This window comes from Dacryopinax primogenitus (genome assembly GCF_000292625.1).
Source record: "Dacryopinax primogenitus strain DJM-731 SS1 chromosome Unknown DACRYscaffold_8, whole genome shotgun sequence".
Classification (NCBI taxonomy): Eukaryota; Fungi; Basidiomycota; class Dacrymycetes; order Dacrymycetales; family Dacrymycetaceae; genus Dacryopinax; species Dacryopinax primogenitus.
This window is the reverse complement of record NW_024467205.1, coordinates 543,038-562,639: the sequence shown is the minus strand read 5'-3', so window position 1 is coordinate 562,639 and position 19,602 is coordinate 543,038. Positions and strand designations below refer to the sequence as shown.

General features: G+C 48.5%; 4 protein-coding genes across 4 annotated transcripts in view; 3 read left to right on the top strand and 1 right to left on the bottom strand.

Moving 5' to 3' along the window:
• The first annotated feature begins 2,831 nt into the window (after positions 1-2,831).
• DACRYDRAFT_21946 (WD40 repeat-like protein) lies at positions 2,832-5,297 on the top strand. The gene is made up of 6 exons (XM_040772619.1): positions 2,832-2,882; positions 3,117-3,273; positions 3,438-3,935; positions 3,988-4,201; positions 4,270-4,860; positions 4,914-5,297. Exons 1-6 carry the CDS (start codon positions 2,864-2,866, stop codon positions 5,178-5,180), a joined length of 1,746 nt encoding a protein of 581 aa, XP_040629129.1. The 5' UTR covers positions 2,832-2,863; the 3' UTR covers positions 5,181-5,297.
• Positions 5,298-9,499: 4,202 nt separating this feature from the next.
• DACRYDRAFT_51854 (uncharacterized protein) lies at positions 9,500-9,649 on the bottom strand (the record flags this gene model as incomplete). Its single annotated transcript, XM_040775064.1, has 1 exon — positions 9,500-9,649. One exon carries the CDS (start codon positions 9,647-9,649, stop codon positions 9,500-9,502), a length of 150 nt encoding a protein of 49 aa, XP_040629128.1.
• Positions 9,650-16,769: 7,120 nt separating this feature from the next.
• DACRYDRAFT_39024 (uncharacterized protein) lies at positions 16,770-17,252 on the top strand (the record flags this gene model as incomplete). Its single annotated transcript, XM_040774454.1, has 2 exons — positions 16,770-17,083; positions 17,186-17,252. Coding segments are annotated over 2 exons (381 nt in total), but the record flags the coding sequence as incomplete, so codon positions are not given.
• Positions 17,253-18,758: 1,506 nt separating this feature from the next.
• Positions 18,759-19,602, top strand: part of DACRYDRAFT_28130 (uncharacterized protein) — a gene marked incomplete at both ends in the record, with an annotated part of 6,677 nt that continues 5,833 nt past the window's right edge. The window contains 2 exons of the mRNA XM_040774300.1: positions 18,759-18,924; positions 19,084-19,505. Coding sequence (XP_040629126.1) covers positions 18,759-18,924; positions 19,084-19,505 — 588 coding nt within the window. The remainder of the gene's footprint in view (positions 18,925-19,083; positions 19,506-19,602) is intronic.

Below are 19,602 nucleotides of genomic sequence, written 5' to 3'. Positions count from 1 at the left end.
GAAGCCCAGGAAGTGTGCGATGGGGAGGGCGTACAGCGCTACGCCAGGGGTATCCAGCGTTTGCCAGAAGAGGTCGAGAGAGGCCATCTTATTCCTACTGAACTGAGGAAGAAGGGGAGAGTGAGTCAGTAGAGAGAGAGGACAGGTTGCCTATAAAAATGGTGAAGCTTCCTCGACCACGCACCGGTAATTCGCCGGTTGTTACCTTGCCTTCCTAAGAGAGGCTGTGAGAGTCATCGAGGAACGGCGCCCGTGTAAGTCCTGACAATTCAATGTGACCATATACAACTAAGGGGCCCATTCAGGGACAGGCATCTGATCGTGGGAACGGTGTTTCTCCTACAACGGGATTACGACGATGGTTTCTTACATAGAAGCATCCCTCTCTCCGCAGCCGAAGTCCGTCCAAGCCTGAATAACATTCAATCCAGGATGCCATTACACTCGATAACCCCTCTCGCTGTACTCCCTTCCAATCATTTACGCAATCGGACTCCAGCCATCAGTGCAGCGGATATCCCACCTTCGCACCTGTGAGGTGAAGCACAACAAGTGCGTCCCCTTCCTTCGGTATTTGTGTCACATCACTAATTCCACATTAGTTTTAAACCAGGGAAATGGAGTCCGCCGCCCGCAGTGCAGAAGTCTCCGAGCCCATAATTGGCAAAGTACCACCGCCTGAGCGCGTCACACACGAACTCGAGAGCTTTTCCGATCCTTGTCGCCGGGCTAGTGGGGAACTTCGCAAGATTGAGGAAAGAGAGATGGTAGTGCGGTACTGAATACGAGGAGCTTGCTGTGACGAGAGGAGCCGAAGAAGAAGAAAAAGAAGCACGAGGAGGGGAATGGGGACGTGAGCATGGTTTCTGTGGATGCGAATGGGGAGACGCCGAAGAAGAAGAAGAAGAAAGAGAAGAAAGAGAAGAAAGAGGAAGAGGGGGAACAATAGTCGTTCGAGATTGATGTGGGGTGGGTGTGGTCGTTTGAACGAAAGCTGGATCCCTCCTTCTGGTCTTCCTTACGTCATGGCTACATCAGGGACTGAAAAGGATGTCATGAGCCACGAGATTCAGGAAGATTATCCCTGGAATGTTAGGAACGTTTCTCGGAGCACTACTCGGTGGTTGCTGGATGGGAGAATTCAGCGGCATCTGGTAGAACCCTCCACAATGCAGCGCTCTTCCTCGGCCTTCAGTCTTCCCGCTCTTCTCTACGCATGTGAAACATCCGGTGTGCTGTGCCTCTCAGAAGGTCTGATGCCGAGACGCAGCACATGGCATGCCTCGTGTTTATTTGCCTCCGTCGTTCTGTTCCATCGACGTTCGGTGTTGTTGACAGCGCGCTATCGTGGGCGTTTTCTCACCGACTGTCAAACCACCCTTTGTCCCCCCCTTTTGCCCTCGTCATCGGCTCACTTCACGAGTGCAAGTGAATGGCCTCTCGCCATCCCTTGCCTCATCGCACGCTATCATCACACCAATCTCCAATCTACCCTCCACGTCAACCGCCCCAGCCTCCTCCTTCTTTAGGTCAACAACAGCAACAGCAACAGCAACAACAGCCTCCTCAGCCGATGCACCCACATATCCCCCACCTACAAACAGGCCACCATATGTCCGCTCCACCGCCAACCCACCATCAATCGCATCAAGGTGGACCCGTACCTATCCCTCCTCCGATCCCTCTCGGACCACAGGCCTCCCCACCCCAGCTCCCGCCAAACGGAGCAGCGCATCACGCGCACTCGCTCCCAGTGCCCCCTCTCCCGCCGGCGATGCACGACCCGCGTGACCGGGACCCGCGAGAGCTGAGGGAAAGAGACCCCCGCGGGGATCCCAGGGAGAGGGATCCGAGGGAGATCGCTCTTGGGAGAAGGGAACCCCAGCCGGGGAGAGCGCTCGAGTTCCTCAGCTCGGTGGAGAATATCAGGCAGGAACTGGAGCAGATGCATGCCGAGAGCGCGCAGCATCGTGCTGAACGAGAGACGTTCGAGAACCGAAGTACGTTTATCTGTCCATCGGGAGAGGGAGGGTGAATGAGATACTGACACGCGCATATAGTTAGAGCACAGATCGCAGACTTGTCGGAAATGCGCCACTTGTATCATGTCCTTGAGCAGAAACAGCTCTCCCTGCGCGAGACGTACGACACAGAGCTGTCCGTTGCTAGGGCGGACAACGCTGCTTTGCGCCAGCATATAGCTGCTTTGCAGGCTCAGCTTGATCGGCTTCAGGCGCCACCGGGGAGTGCTGGAGGGCTCGGGTATGGACCTCCCCCCCCTCAGCAGCAACAGCAGCCAGGGCAGGGGCAAGGAGAGTACAGGCCTCAGCAGATGCCCCCGGGTGGTATGCCTGGTGCGCAGCGGGAGAGGGAGATGGCGGAAAGGAGGGAGAGAGAGCGGAGGGACCGAGAGAGGGAGATGGAGCGCGACGGAAGGGAGAGAGAGAGGAAGGAGCGAGAAGAATACCAGGCTCGTGAGAGGCGTGAGCGCGAGATGCGTGAACAGGGCTTGCTCCGAGACCCTAGGGAGAGAGAAGGCAGGGATATGCGCGACCCTGGTGTGTCTAGGGAGAGGGAGATGCGGGATAACGCCAATCCTGGAAGGGAGATGAGGGACATGCGCGACCCGAACAGGGAGAGGGAGATGAGGGAGAGAGATGTGCAGGCTCAACGTGAGAGAGATATGCGTGAGAGGGAGATGAGAGAGCGAGAGAGAGGAGAGAGGGAGAGGGAGATGAGGGAACGCGAGAGGGTGGAGAGGGAGATGGCCGACAGGGAACGGGCTGACAGGGAGAGAGAACGGGAGAGAGAGAGAGAGAGGGAACGAGAGAGGGAGAGGAGGGAGCGTGAGGACAGGTCGAGGATGGATGTCGACGTTAAGCGTTAGTACTTTCTTTCACTTTCTTTGTTCTTTGTTCTTTCACCCCTCCATCCCGCATATACCTTGTTTCATTCACTCAACCTTCAGCACTTCGCTCCCTCCTCACTCACTCCATCACCCCACACTTGCGCATATACCCGCCTTTCTTCCATCCTTTCCCTTCATCCCCTCCTGCATACACTGCTTCCCCCTCGCATGTCACTCCATACTAACCTCTTTCTGCCCTCACAAACAGCGTTCTACGGCCCTGCCCCCCCTCCCCCTCTCGGTCTAGCACTGACCAACGGCGGTCCCCCTCCCCCCTCACAGTCCCAGGTCCAACCCCAGGGTCCGCAGGGAGCTCAAGTCCAGGGAAACCCGATGAATGATCGCGAGCGGGTTGAAGATGAACGGTGAGTAGTCCTTTTTGAGGCTTCTGGGCTTCTGCTTCTCGGACTTTCTAACCGCTGTCGTTATCTTCTCCCTCCTATCTAATGATCCTCCCCCTGTCCCCTCTTTTCTCTCCACCCCTTCGTACCCCCCCCCCTCTCCCGTTAAAGTACTAACGCCCTTCTAGCGCCACAATCCAGCGCGACCGCGAACGCGAACTCATGGACCGCTCCCGCCCAGGAGCAGGCCACCCCGCCGGTCTACCAGAAGTTCACCGAGAGCCCGTAACGCCTCCCTCTGCCCGTCCCGGCCCTCCTGTCGGGCTTGGTCCCGGCCTGCCCAACGGTGGACTAGGATCCGGACCTGTACCGCCAGCTATGCCCCTCTCACGCGAAGTTGAGCCGTACGCCGCTCCCCTCCCTCTTCCTGCGCTCCCGGCGCTCCCGCCCAACCGTCCAAACCCGCTCAACCCCTCCCGTTCCGATAGGCCATCCCAGACCGGCACGCTCATCATCCAGCAAAATCTTGTCCATCCGGGTGAAGAACCCCGACCTGCCGAGATGGTCGATATGGACCGCGTACCCCCCGAGTATCGGACAGAGGGAGGGGACTGGTTCGCTATCTACAACCCGCATGTGCCGAGAGTGCTGGACGTCAAGTTAGTGCATACCCTCTTGCATGAGTCGTTCGTCTCCCTTTCTTCACTTTTTGTGGGATATATGCTCACCCATTGCTAGGGTCGTCTGCTGCGTCCGGTTCTCCTCGGACGGGACACGCCTCGCTACGGGATGCAACCGTTCTGCTCAGATATACGACACCAAGACCGGGGTGAAGATCATGCAGCTTGTAGACGAGTCGAACAAGTCTGGCGGGGATCTGTATATTCGTAGCGTGTGTTTCTCGCCTGATGGGAAACTGCTCGCTACGGGCGCCGAGGACCGGCAGGTTCGCGTGAGTCTGCGTTCCTTTACCTGCGCAGGGAGCTACGATGTAGGATGTGGCTGACTTGGATGCGGTAGATCTGGGACTTGGTAAGGAAGAACGTGCAGTACATATTCGAAGGCCACCAGCAGGAGATCTATTCCCTCTGTTTCTCCCCCGACGGAAGGTACATCGTCTCCGGTTCAGGGGACAAGACAGCCTGCGTGTGGGAGCTTGGCGAATCGCGCCTTCCCCCCCTTCCCGAAGGCCACGAGTCAGCCCCGAAGCCAGGGATGTGCGCAGCTCGCATGTTCAGCATCACTGACCAAGCCCAACCTCCCAGTCCGGATCCGGACGGCCGTACCCCCGCAACGCAACAAGATGCGGGAGTGACGAGCGTCGCCGTCTCCGCCGACGGGCGGTTCGTAGCCTGCGGAAGCCTGGACTGTGTCGTGCGCATCTGGGACGTGCAGAGTGGGCAGCTGATCGAGCGTCTCCGCGGACATAGGGACAGCGTTTATTCCGTCGCCTTCTCCCCGGATGGGAAGGCGCTCGTCAGTGGCAGCTTGGACAAGACGCTCAAGTGGTGGAGCCTTTCTGATTTGAAGAGCCTCGATTCGGAGGCTCAGCGCGCTAGGCGCGGCAGGATCGTAGAGCGTAGGGAGTCGATGACGCTCGGTGGGCACCGCGTACGTTCCCCGCTCCCTTAATCCTGGGTTATCATCTCACACGGGATGAACAGGACTACGTACTCTCAGTAGCCATGTCCCCCGACGGAAAATGGATCGTCTCCGGCTCCAAGGACCGCGGAGTTCAGTTCTGGAACCCGCACACCGCGACGACCCAGTTCGTCCTCCAGGGACACAAGAACTCAGTGATAAGTATCGACATGTCTGGTGGGCAGGGTCCTCCTGGCTCTGGACTGCTGGCCACCGGGTCGGGGGATTATCAGGCTAGGATCTGGAGTTATGGTCCGTATTACGGTCCGGGGTCGGAGGGGAGGATCTGAGTGCCACGCCCCCCCGCGGGTAGACTGTGTATGTGCAACACTGACATATGAGGTTGTAGATGCTGTTCAAAATGCCCGGAATGGGCGAGCTTTGTTTTGATTTTTCTGAGACTTTCGTAGTGATCAATCTGAATGAAATGATTGTTTGATTGAAAATGGAACCTGTTAGGGTCCATTGTGGGAACTTTGCCTCCGGGTTAGAGTTGCCGGACCTCATACGGGGATCGTGAGAATTTGCCTGGATTCTGCGGGGTCCAGATGTCTGAATATGACATAATCCTGCAAAAATAGCCGGGAGACCCTTAAGTCTGCTTAAGCCCCACAAGCAACACCACCCAATGAACAACCCCAACTCTGGTGGGGTGTGTCAGGCCAGTATTCCCATGGTTATTTGGACCCTTGGAGACCATTGCATGGCACTACAGACCCTCACAACATGGACGATGGACCCCAGCAACAGGATTGACCCACCCAGATATTCAGCATGCCAACCTCTGCCTTGGTGAGGTATCTAGACACCAGGATAGTATTGAGCACAGCCTAGAGTAGCTAGTATAAGTAGTTTCCAGAAACTCCTGTACTTAGCTTATTCTGCCCCTTTTCTGTCAGAGTTATATGGATCCGATTATTCATATATTGGCAGACTTGACTTATCATACTTGACTTATCATCATTGACTGGACTGACACTGACCACTGATTTACTGACCAATTTCTGATAGCTCAGCTTTAGGCTGACTCCAGCATTTCTACTGACTTTTCCCCCTCTTGCCCCTGTGAGTTCTTGCACACCACTCATTGGACTGACATATTCAGACACTGGATATTTTGGACACCTCTTGGGTTGGATCAGTGCTTTCCATGACCCAACCACTCTTCCAGTCTGCCATCAGAGCACAGATCAAGATGATAGACACCAAATGTAATTCCTGCTGATCAATGTAGATTATCCACACAGGTGACAAGCAGGCCAAGTCATTTCAAGTCAAGCCCAACCAAGGCATTATCAACAGTAGCTGCTTTATTCCACAAGGACAGGGCCCCTAGTCACTACTGTAGTGGATGTGGGTGCTCTTGCAAGGCTAAGCCAAAGAAGATAAACCAGTTATGTGTGATGAAATGCTGTCAAATGTGTTGCTGGGCAGAACAAACTTGACAAGGAGAACATTGTGAGATACATAGGATGAATTTCACCACTCAAGGACAAGCTGATATAATTGAGCTATGTGATGAAGCACTGGAACAGCAAGAAGGCACCAAGTCCACTGATGACCTTCCATTTACAGTTCTGATGATGCAAGCATCCCATGCTTTCCACAGTGTCTTTGTGAGAGCAACACAGTCTAGGCACTAGCAATGACTGTATGACTGAACAAGCAAGACCTCAAATGTGCATGCAATGCACTAGTACATGTGGGTGAGAGGGCAAGATTACTCAAACCCCTGTCACCAGACACAATAGAGAGAAGTAGGCCACTCATCACCCAGATACCCCAAGAGTTGCTCAGTGACTGATGGCAATAGCAGGCAATAACAGGCTTCAGTTTGGATGCCTAGGACTATGGGGGGTCCTCAGAGATCAGATCTGAGGATCTACAAGGGTCTACCTTGGGTATATATACTATCTGATAAATGGAAGCAAATAGAAGTCAGCCACACCTGTACAGTTAAGAGTCTGCTCTAGAGGCACCCTCCACCATCATGCATTCATGATGAAGCCAATGGTGATCATTGGCATCAGTTGAGGTCATGTGTTGCTGAGTAACCAATGTTCCATCACCCTTGTCATCCAAGGGTGCCCAATGGCATCTTGTATAGGTGCAAGACAATGTCTTGTTGTCCTGTCAGTCATGTGTAATTGCTCAAGAGTGCCCTGAGATTGGGCATCCCCTGACAGTCTTGCAACACTGACTGCCAACACTATCACCACTTGGAACCCCAGTACCCACTGCATACAAGGAGGTCCATCATTCTCTTTTTTCAAGCAAAGAGGGACAACAAAATGAAGAGGATGAAGCTCAGGCAAGGCAGGAAGAACAGTCCTGCCTGTTCACTTGGGTAATCTTCACTGAGGTCCATGCCAATAGACACTTCCAGAGACAGACTGCTGATCCTTTGTAGACAACCAAATGTGAATTCAGTGGCATGATGGCAATGCCAATGGTTACAGGGCTATCCACTGGCATACAGCAATGGCCTCAACATGTTCAGCAATTTCTCAGCAATAATCTGGGTGAGGACTTCGAATGCATAGAAATCTATCACCCTGGGTCTCAGGCATGGGAAGTATATGATCAAAGTTCACTGTTGCCTGTGAAAGGAGGGGAATAAGTGGTGTGCTGTCTAGGGACTGCAGATGATGAAGATATCCATATTCAAAAAGAAATAGTCAAGAATACCTCCCAGTTACCAAAGCTGGTATGAGATGGACAGGCCAAACCTGGCCACAGCTCAGGGATGAACAACCAGGTGATATTGAATGACAAGAGCCAAGGGAAGGCAGTTGGGAAGAGGAAGGATGGTGAAACAATGAGTGTCAAAGATATGCCATCTAAGATGACAAACCCAAGGAAGTGATGTGCAAGCACCCCAGATTCACATTTGGACACAGAAGTCATAGACCTTTCAAGCCCTTCTGCTGCACAGCAAGTCATAGATCTTTCAAGCCCTTCACCTGCACTGTCAGGGTTCACCCAGTTTTGGTGCAAATTTGATACAATCAACACCAAAAGGCTTACTTTGGCCTCAGTATAGCCTGAATCTGCTGACCCTGAAATGAAACCACTCAACTTCTTCAAAGCACCACCCTAAACAATGGTAAACTATACAGTCCCACAGCTGCTCTTTTGATTCCATTATACTTCCATTTTCCTACATGTATATATACTAGCTCTAGGAGCCTTATGCCCCTTAGAGCTGGTCTCTCAGGGATTCCACTATCAGATAGTGACAAACCTAGATCAAACTCTCACCAAACCTCTTTGACTCTCTGATTGGTGTGTGAACCTAGACTTCAACCCCTTCAGACTGTTCATGACTCCACTGCACCTCTCTTGTGACAAAAGGCATTTTGGGCTGATTTGATATATTGGCCCTACTGTCAACCACAACTTGAGCTTTTGTGCTCTCCTTGCTACTTCTTGCTTTTATCAGGCTCCTGATTTGAGGATACTTTTGATATCTGGCAGTGTGCCCTGACATGCACAGCCAGTCCTACAAACTCCTTCAAGGGATGAAGTCATCACCTTACCTGACAGTGAAGATGAGCAATCACAAGAAGATGAGATATGGCATGTCCATGGCATACAAATGCCTGAGTTTCCTGGCACTCAAACATTCAAGGAAGTAGCAACCAAACTATATGAGATTCAGGCTAAATGGTGATCCAACCCAAAAGGTATCCAAAATATTGGGTGTCCAAATATGTCAGTCTAATGGGTGGTGTGCAAGAACTTGCAGGGGAGAGAGGGGCAACAGTTGGTAGAAATGCTGGAGTCAGCCTAAAGCTGAGCTGTCAATAATTGGTCAGTAAATCAGAAGTTGGTGTTGGTCCAGTCAGTCACAATAAGTCAAGTCAAGTATGCTGAGTCAAGTCTGCCAATATACAAATAATCAGATCTGTATAACTCTGATGGAAAAGGGGCAGAATAAGCTAAGTACAGGAGTTTCTGGAAACTACTTATACTAGCTACTCTAAGCTATGCTCAATACTAATCTTGTCTCTGGATACCTCACCAAGGCAGAGGTTGGCATGCCAAATATCCGTGTGGGTCAATCCTGTTGCAGGGGAAACCAGTAGTTGTCATGCCAAATATCCGGAGGGCTGAGGCTCATTGCTGGGTGCATTGTCTGTGTTGTGAGGGTCCGTAGTGCTATGCAGCCATCTCCAAGGGTCCGAATAACCATGGGAAAGTCAGCCTGACACACCCCACCAGAGGTGGGGTTGTTCACCACTACAGAGCCTAATGCTTCAGTGCCATAAAATGTGCTACATGCCAAAATGATGCCACAAGGTCAGATGATCAGTTGCTCATTATGCATGTGTCTTCTTGCAAAGTGAGTCTTTACTTATTGGGTGCCATGTTGCTCATCAGAAGAAGGATTGGTGTCCTTGTTATCAACTTCATCTACTACTACAGCTTCAAGAGGATCACCTGGTGCCAGATCTTTGGTTGTGGTGTTAACCCCAAGGGCATAGTCCTTTGCAGTGCAGAGGCCTGTCTTCAACAGATTCAATGATTGTCCAACAGTACAATAATTGTCTTCAGCCTCCACATGGATTGGCAGCTTGCAAGTCTGCTTTCCCCAACAGGCAGAAAGCTAACAACCTTCTACAGAACATACTGCTTCAAAATCTGCATGTACATTGCAGTAGCATAGCTGGGTTGATGGGAGCAGGTTTGCACAATTATGAACAGCACAACAGGGTTGGCCTATAGACACTCTATCTGTGATGGTGCAGGAAAGCATATCTGACTTGGTTAAGCTGCAGGTCTGACTGCTACAGACAAATATATAATCAACACCATTGCAGATGAAAAATGTCAGGGCACACAATACCAGACATGAGGCTGCCATCGATACACCCGGAAAAGGGTGGATAGAGGATGTGTAAAGGGTTGAGAGAGTGAGACCACCAGGCCAAGATATCACAAGGCTGGTGGATATCATCAAGTAATGGTTGTGTCAACAGAGGGTGAGAGAAGTATTGAGAGGAGCACTAGGATATTGAGAGCACAAGCTGACTGTATTGCCCAGTTTGCTCAAGCAGATAAGTTTGATGAGATACTGATGTCTAGTTTGACTACACAAGTATTGTGGAGGATCCTAAGAAATCAAATCTAAGGATGAAATGATGAAAGGGGACAAGACTATTTATGATATCCATGGAAGTAGTCTAAAGAGGGTGGCTGAGAACTGTACAGCCAGGATTACCTTAGGGCAGGGTCCTAGGGACTTAGAGGATTTTGACTCAGCCATTGATATCACATGAGATGGTTGAGATGTTTCTCTTGGTCCTTCAATCTGTATCATGGGTTTGAGATGATCACAATATTTTGAAATTAGGTGATCCCTGACAAAAAGCTTGTGGCAAAGATCACATGCATATGCCCATTGTTCTTGGCCATTGCCCACTCTAAATCTGTTCCACTCAAGCATGGCACCAGCAGGCCAATTGATTTCCGTGGGAGCCAATTTGGGGATGCACAAGAGTGTTTTATGCTCTTGGTGATGAAGAAGCAAGGCATAAAGGTCAAAGGCATCAGCAATTACCTTGCCTCATAGTTCAGGAGGAGTGTATTTGGTACCATTCCAAGACACCAGAGATGTGTTGTAAATGTGTGCATTAGCTGTTATTGAGGACCTGGTGGAAGAAGGGGAGTTGAATGAAGCCATGGTAGTGAATAAAGTTGACAATAAGGGCAAAGTCAGCAAACCATCCTCTAATTGGTAACAGAGGCTTACTGAGAGAGAACTGTGAGCACATGAAAGTGATCACACAGAGTGTCCTCAAAGGTGTGCTTAGAAACCTTGAGCACAGTAGGCACACCACCATAATAGCAACACCATGTGACTCCATCCAAGTCTCATTTGCAGGAGTAGTTGGGGTGATAGGTAGATATGCATGCTGTGCACTGCAGTGAAGTGACAATGATTGGGAAAGCCCCATGGCCAAGGGTGTAGAGCACACCCATATACCTTCTGGGGTTGCCCAAACATTGAGGCATACCAGTTTGCAGCAAGGTCAGGCAATGAGTGTTCAAACAGGTCCTTGTAGGTGGATAAAACTCTTCTGCAGCTATACTCTGATCAGAAATGCTCATGAAGGATGGAAGACTAACAGACCTAGCAGCACCTTTTCCCTGTTCTCAATGAATGGGCTGTAATCATTGACTATGGGAGGGGAGATGGCTGCCACATCTCAACCCTTCACCCTGTTAGGGCAACACAGGCTGACTAAGTCTGCTCACCTAAGAGTGCCAAGAGTCTAAGCAGGCAACAAGGAAGTGGAGTAGACCTGATGACTGAGACCTATCTACAGTATAGGTACCTGTGGATGATCCTAAGAGACCAAGTCTGAAGAGACAGTCCCCAGGCAGAGTAGGCCTTATATTTATACCTCTGTGGTGGAACCTGCTAGAACATGTTGCTTACTCAGCCTAGTCAGGTGATCAGGTCATATGAGGTCATGCACAGCCATGCACAGCAGGTCACCTGACCATCCAATCCTTCCAGCAGGTTCCAGCACATGCCAAGGTATACCAGCTACTTCCATGTCATAAAGGCTTAGTCATGTCTCTTGACCAAGCAATGAGCTGGTGCCCTGACACACCCATACCACATCATGAAGGAGTTGCCAGAGTGTCAGGAGTCACCTCATCTCAGTCTGGATCAAAGCAATATCAATGCTATCAATAAGCATCTTATGGATAGCAACAAGCATTGCAAGGCCATATCAGTGCAAGCAGACAAGATCAGGCATATCATATGGTTGCTCAAGGCTCATTATGATATCAAAGAGTATTGCAAATATCAATTGGCAACCATACCAGGGTGCACTCCTATCTCAACCACCTTCTGTGGTATCACATGTGATCTCATGTTAGGGACCACTTATAGGGATTGCTTGGGAACTTGGAGAAGTCACAATATCAGCGTTTGGCAATATCAAAGACTGAGAAGGCATTGAGAAGCAAGTTCTCACAATATTGGCTCATTGGTAATATCAAGATGGTATTGCCATATCAGCATGAAGTCCACACAGGCTTGCCCTGAGGTAACCTCTCCTGTACAGATTATCAGCCACAATCTTGAATTACTTGAAACCCTTTCAGAGATAGAGTCACCCATTATTGTGATGTACTCCTCAGATTTGATCTCTCAGGAATTCCACTGTCTAGTTGATATTCTGGTCTTATGACTGATCTCCCTTGAGAAGCCAAGTGTGCTTTGATAGTGTGACCCTCTCTTCAATATTGACATCAAGAGAGCACCCTCCACTCACAATTACCTCAGTTTACTTGTTGTACCTCTGTGCTGCACATTTGAGTTTTGAGCTCAAATCTGACCTTTGAATGCCCCTTCGAACAACATCTCAAACTTGGCTGGACCAGACTATTGCAAGCAAGAGTGGACCCTAGAACATAGCATTAGGTAATGTAGATTAGACATAGCTTAGTGGTAGTCTGAAGGTCCAAACTGCTCTGAATGTATATAGGGGGATTTGGATACTTTGGATAGGGAGGCTTGGACTCCTCTCTGACTTACACCATATCTCACTTGTTCAAGACAGGTGATTTCTTAACTTACAACTAATAATACTGCTTTACTTTACAGTCACTCCTTGCTCCAGCTCCCTCTTGGACAGATCTGAACCTTGATTCAACCACTTGACCTTCAGAAGCCACACTTGTTCACCTCATATGGCTCGTTCCCCTTCCTTTCCTTGTTTGGACTTCCTTTGGACTGCTGCAACAGGCCTCAGAACTCACACAACACTCTTCAGATTGGCATTTGAGTAGCTCTATCTTAGGAGGCCATGATTTGATTAGGCCAGATTTTGTCCATTACTACCTACTATGACATAGGGGCCACCACTTGACTCCCCCTCCAGCAGACCTTCTCCTGATGCCTTATTGGGAGGTGTAGAGTACATTTGGTGACTGACATAGGATTTGAAGAAAAAATTCTGGTTGGGGAGAAAACTTGGGGCATTCAGTTGCAGATCAAGTGGTCCACCTAAGCAACTGTCAAACTGACCACCCAAAGCGGGGCACAGTTCCAAAACCAGAAACCACAACCTCAGCCCTCAGAGTCTACCCCTGCCTGTTTGAAAAAATTGCCTCTATCAGAAAGCTTATCCAACTCATCCACTGGCCCAAGGCAGACACCATCTATGACTATGGAATTGATCTCCAAAGAAGTCAAACCAATGAGCCTACCCTCAGATATCAAATGCACACTTGAAAACCTCACAATTGACATCCCAGATCCAGTGATGCCACTTTGAACAAGCAAGCACACTCCAACACTGCTTTCAGCTTGACTGGAACATGTCATCAGATTTCTTGACAACATGCGCAAAAGTTGCAAGGTTCCACCGGAGCAATGGGTAAAATATGGTCTCAAATATGTCAATGTGGAAGTCTTTCAGGTATGGGATATGGCAGAAGAAAGTCATGCAGTGAGTCTGAAGTATGATAAGTTCTGAAAGCAGATTCTAGCTTTCTACCCAGGAGCTACAGATTTGAGCCAGCTATATTCAAGACTCAACCTGGAACAACTCATTTTGAAGAGTGCAGCCATTCCCATGGAGAGCAGGACCCAGTTCGGAGAATACCAACAGCAGTTTTTGAGAGTATCCCAGTGGCTGGTTTGGAAGGAATACCTTTTGAAGACCAAGCAACAACAGATGTTCATGTGAGGATTTCACTATGAATTTCAGGAGAAACTTCAATCAAGGCTCCTCTCAAAATACCCCAATTTTGTGCCTGACAATCCTTGGCCCTTGGACAATGCAGTTAAGATGGCTGCACTCCTACTGGCAAACACCCCAGCAAGTGGAGAGATTATTTCTCTCAGTCCCAGAATGGCAGCCATGACAGTCAAATCAGAAATGGAAGCAGCCTTAGCTCAAATAGAGAATTCAAATCCAAACATCAAGGCTGAAGTGAACCTGAATGTGCAGGAATGCATGCTAGAGGTACTTACCTGGCTTGAGGAGAAGTTTGAAATGATGGCAACCAGGGCAACATACAATACAAACCATTTGAATAACTGGTACCAGAATTCAAATCAACAGCCAGGTGGGAATTGAGCTTTGAACAATGACAGGAATGGCCCAAATGGATGCCTATGGTGCAGAGTGCCAGATCACTTCATGAGGGAGTGTTCTCTTCTTGATGAGAGCCTTCAAACCAGTTATGTCATGCAGAACTTGCAGAATAAGATCACTCTTCCAGATAGAGTGCCAATTCCTTTGTGGCCTTCTGGGGCACTGAGAGACCATGTTCACACATGGTATGCCAGGAACTCACCAGCTGCCATGAAAGAGGCCCCAGCTGCAAATACTTGACTGGCCCCAGTTCACATTGTTCAGGCATTCATGGGAGCCAACAACTTTCTTAGCTTTTTGAAACCATCATGAGGTTCAGAAGTGAACATGGTGGAATCAGTGTCAGCAGCATGGGAAGTGATCCGACCCACAAGGTGTCCGAAATATTGGTCCAATGGGTGGTGTGCAAGAACTTGCTGGGGAAAGAGGGGAGAGAAGGGGAAAGTCAGTAGAAAAGCTGGAGTCAGCCTGTAGCTGAGCTATCAAAAATCAGTACACTATAATTGGAGCTTGGTGTCTGTCCAGTCAAGTCAAGTCAAATATGCTAAGTCAAGATGATGTTGCCTACCCAGTATGGGGATAATCAGATCCTTATAATTGCTAACAGAAAAGGGGCAGAATAAGCTAGATACAGGAGTTTCTGGAAACTACTTATACTAGCTACCATAAACCATACTCTATACTAATCTGGTCTCTGGATACCTCTCTAAGGCAAGTGTTGGCATGCCAAATATCCAGATGGGTCAATCCCATTGCAGAGGAAACCCACTGTTGTCATGCCAAATATCCAAGGGTCCCGTCGCCTGGGGAATCCTAGCAGTCACCATGCCAAATATCCATGGGAGTCAAGACTTGTCACTGGGGTGCATTGTCCTGCGTCGTGAGGATCCGTAGTGCTGTGCAACAGTCTCTAAGGCCTGAAAATAGCCATGGGAATATTGGCCTGACACACCCTGCTGGAGGTGGGGTTGTTCAGCAGAACTATGGTCAATCATCACATCCCTCAAAACCAGGCTTGAAGAGGCAACTCAGAAACAGGAAGCATACCAAACCAAACCTTACATTCCAAAAGGCAAAGGGCACATGGTCAAAACAGAGCTACAGGAACTGGAACAGGACATGACACAGGAGGAAGGGCCATCCTGTTTGAAGGACCTTCCCAAGACAGTCAAAAAGGAAATGGACAAGGACATCCACCCTCAAATGCAGTTCCGAGCTCCTGCAGAGAATGATATGATGGTCAAAATGGCTATTTCAAATATAATGAAAAGCCAGGTAACAGTGTCTCTTGAAGAAGCAATGGCTATGTCCCCTCAGATCCAGAAACATCTGTTCCAGCAGACACAGTCTCAGAAAGTACCTCAAACAGTGCCCATATGGAACACTATGGCCACTATCAAGGAAATTCCGGCAGGTGCAGAACCAGTAATGCATACAGAGGAGCACAACAAGCCAGCACTCCCAAGAGGTATTATCACAGCTCCAGAGGTGGTTGGATTGAGAGACGTTTCAGTTGAACTCAGAGACACTGGGTTTCAAACTCTCAGCTGCCTCAATTTGGGATGCTTGCTCATCATTATGCACCACACAGTCTGGTGTCACACAGGATCAGTCTACACCCCTATGGAAAAGGTTCAGATGAGGTCAGCAAATGGAAGCATTAGTAGTACATTGGGATGTGTTTGAAACCTTTGGATAATGGTCAGAAACATCTCCAGACTGTTCCAGGTGCATGTGGCCACTATGCTACTGGTTGGACTGCTCCTTGGAAGGTCATTCCTAACCCTCTTTAAGTGTTTGACTCAGGGTTTTGAAGATGGGTATCAGGAGATCACCTTCACCTGTCTGACTACATTGAAGACCACCATTGTCACAACCTGTTTGTCAAACCTGCACATGTTGGAGGATTTTCAAGAGTCAAGGAACTGAGTTACACTTGGAGAGACTCCCCTCACAGTAGACTTATCATGACAACCCCAAAGCCAAAAGAGCCAGCATGGCAACTTCAAGATTCAAAGGTCAAATTGATACCTGACATCCTGGCCATACATTACATGGATTTGGAAATTCTAAACCAGCAGTACCAGTACAACTCATACTTCCACAAACTCCTTGCTCATGCATACCCCCCAATCCAAGCACTCGCCATTTGAAAGTATAAGAAAGTGGCTGATTGTATCAAGCCAGTGCCCACTGCACACCTGTCAGGGGATGTCTAATTCACTTTGACTACTGCTTACTCAGGCATGATTACTCATGCTGCATCAACCTGACACCAGCTATGCCAGTGTTGTGTGGCCTGTTGACTGGCTGTGGTAGGGCTGTGTGGCATTGCACAGCATGACAGCTGATGACTAGCCACCAGCCAGTGACTCATAACAACAAGGCCTATGACTCGCCATGACTGGTCAGAGATGACCAGCCATGACTCACCATGACTAGACCCTTTCCTCCTTCTCTTTAGTATAAATACCCACCTGTTTAGATGATGATATCCTCAGATCTGGTCTCTGAGGAATCTCCACTGTACTCTGATAGGGATAGTACTCTGCAGAATATACCTCTGTCACCTCATCAGCACCTTATCCCCCACCCCTCAATGACAACTTCCTCTCTCCACTTGACTTTGATCTCTACTATGTCTGGGCAGCCTCTGTCAATTATAGTGTGCCCTCACAACACCCCAAAGAACTGAAGATATACTGTTGTTTCCCATCTGATCTGTTAGATCAGTTAGAACCATTGCCAGTCTGACCACCCAATTTTGTTCCAGGCACTTGGCTTACAAAAAAGCATTTTGAAGTGCTCAAAATCAACAAGTCAAAATTCCTTCTCCCCAAAGAGGAGAAGCTCACAGCCTGGGTGCTGAAGACACACAAATACACATTTTTGTGGGCCAAGTCAGAAAATGGACAATTCCAAGCCAATTATATTGATCAGGTTATCTTTCCAACAGTCAAACATGTTCCATGGCAGGAATGGAATATTCCAGTGCTGCCCACCCTTATGGAAGATGTGATTAAAGTCCTCCATGCCAAGGTAGCCACAGGCACCTTCAAATGCTCTCAGTCTGCATATTGATCTTGCTGGTTTGTTATTCAAAAGAAGAATGGAGAACTGAGGCCCATCATAGATGCCTGGCCCCTAAACCAAGTCATGATACAAAGCAGCACAGTTCCCCCATTGACAGAACACATTCTGGAAAACTTCAGATCAAGAGGATGTTATGGACTTCTGGACTTCTTTCGAGGATTCAAACAGCACCCCATCACTTTGAGTTCAAGGGACTACACCTCGTTTCAGTCTCCCATCAGCCCACTCAGGTATACTGTCACACCCATGGGCACCCACAACATGCCGGGCATCATGCAGGGCAATGTCAACTTCATTTTCCAGGATGAGATTCCCCATTTGACCACCCTGTTCATCAACAATATCAGAGTAGAAGACCCCAAGACTCAGTACAAAAAATCCAATGGCGAGTTCAAAACAATCCCAGGCAACCCTGGCATTTGACACTTTGTTTTTGAACACCTCAGAAACATGCACCAAATCATCCAGCAAGCCAAACACATGGGGGGAACCTTCTCCGGACCCAAGGTACAACTGTGCATCCTGGAAATAATACTCCTCAGCTACAGGTGTTGCTACAAAGGCTGTGCTCCAGACCCATTGAAATTTCAAAAGATCACTGAATGGAGGCTACCATGTGAAAATCTTTTGGAAGTCAGGGCATTCCTCAGCACAGTAGGTGTCCTTCAAATTTTCATTGAAGTGTTTGCTCAGAAGGCATGCCCACTGGAACATCTGAAACACAAGGGTGTACCATTCAAATTCAGACCAGAACAATATGAGGCCATTCAAGTTCTGCAGGAATCAGCAATTGCGGCAGAAATGAACAACATCCTCAAGCCCATCAACTGCAAGAGCAACCAGCATATTACCTTGGCAGTCAACTCTTTGAACATCAGTACTGGTTTTGTTTTGTATCAGAATGACAAAAAAGGAAAGCACTGCCCATCACAATTCAGATTGATCAACTGGAATGAAGTCAAAAGCAAGTATTCGCAACCAAAGCTCAAACTGTATGGCCTCTACCAAGCATTAAAGGTGTTTTGAGTCTGGCTTGTAGGCATTCTGAATTTTGATGTCAAGGTCAATGCAAAATACATCCTAGGAATGCTGAACCACCTGGACATACAGCTGAGTGTTGTTCTGAACTGGTGGATCCATTGGATCCATCTCTTCAATTTCAAACTCCACCATGTCCTGGTGGAATGACATACTGCACCAGATGGCCTTTTGAGATGACCCATGGCCTGCCAATCTGATATTGATGACCATTTACCTGAATTCAAAGATGACAACACCCTCGGCCTGTCTTACACATTCATATTGGAACAGTCCCTTTGAAGCCCTGTTCCAGATTTTTTGAACCCCCTGGAAGAGGTGCTACCTAGGCTTGAAAAGACAAAGGAGGTAGACAAAAGGATCCTAGCAATTCAACAATACCTAAGGAACTTTTGAAGACCTTGAAGTCTGACCAATGCACAATGGAAGTTGTTTCTAGAAAAAACATTGCATTACTTCCTCGAAGGCCAGGACAACTTATACAAATGGGACAAAAACGGAGAACATCAGCTCTATATTGAATTTGAAAAGAGGATCAACTTCCTTCAGAACATGCATGATGAGATCGGACACAGGGGCTTTTGAATGATATATGACCACATTTGACTTTGTTTCTTCTGGCCAAACCTGATGGATGACACAAAATGGTACCTAAGGACATGCAGCAAATGCCAACAACAACAGATGAGACATGTGGTTATTCTGCCCATGGTACAGACTCTGCAACTGCTATTCTTTCGAGCTCACTGCAACACAATGTTCATGCCACCCTCAAAAGGTCAATACCAAGGAATGAGGTACATTCTGCAAGCTCAGTGTTTGCTTACACACTGTCTGGAGTACATGATCTGCTGGAAGGAAACAGCCAAGGTCATAGAGGACTTCATTCATAAGAATATTCTCTGTTGTTGGGGTGCTATCAGCAAAATTGTCACAGACAATGGTTCTCCTTGGATCAGTGCTATGAATTCCCTCAAGGAAAAGTACCACTTGAACCACATTCAAATTTTGAGCTACAATCCAAGGGCAAACAGAATTGTCAAACAGAGTCACCAAACGGTTCAAGAATTGATTATCCATTTGATGTCCAAAGACAAGTCGAAATGGCCTGAAGTGATTCTGGCTGTATTCTGGGCACAACAAATATCTATTCACAGTGCTACAGGAATGAGTCCTTTCTACATGGCTCACAGAATTCACCCCCTTCTGCCAATGGACATTATAGAGGCAACTTGGCTAGCTCTGCCCCCAGATCAACTCCTGTCATGTGCAGACTTAGTGGCATTCCACACTCAACAACTCCTGAAGAGACCAGAGAACTTAGCAGAAACTGAAAGGAGGATTTCGAAAGCTCAATATGTGAATGCAGAAAGGTTTCAAGAATGATTCAAGAACCTGATTGTTAGGGCAACACAGGCTGACTAAGTCTGCTCACCTAAGAGTGCCAAGAGTCTAA

Excerpts from the sequence above, each read along its gene's own strand:
- DACRYDRAFT_21946 (XM_040772619.1), top strand. Across the intron at positions 3,936-3,987 it reads CATACCCTCTTGCATGAGTC|GGTCGTCTGCTGCGTCCGGT; the intron begins GTTCGTCTCCCT and ends ACCCATTGCTAG. Across the intron at positions 4,202-4,269 it reads CCGAGGACCGGCAGGTTCGC|ATCTGGGACTTGGTAAGGAA; the intron begins GTGAGTCTGCGT and ends TGGATGCGGTAG.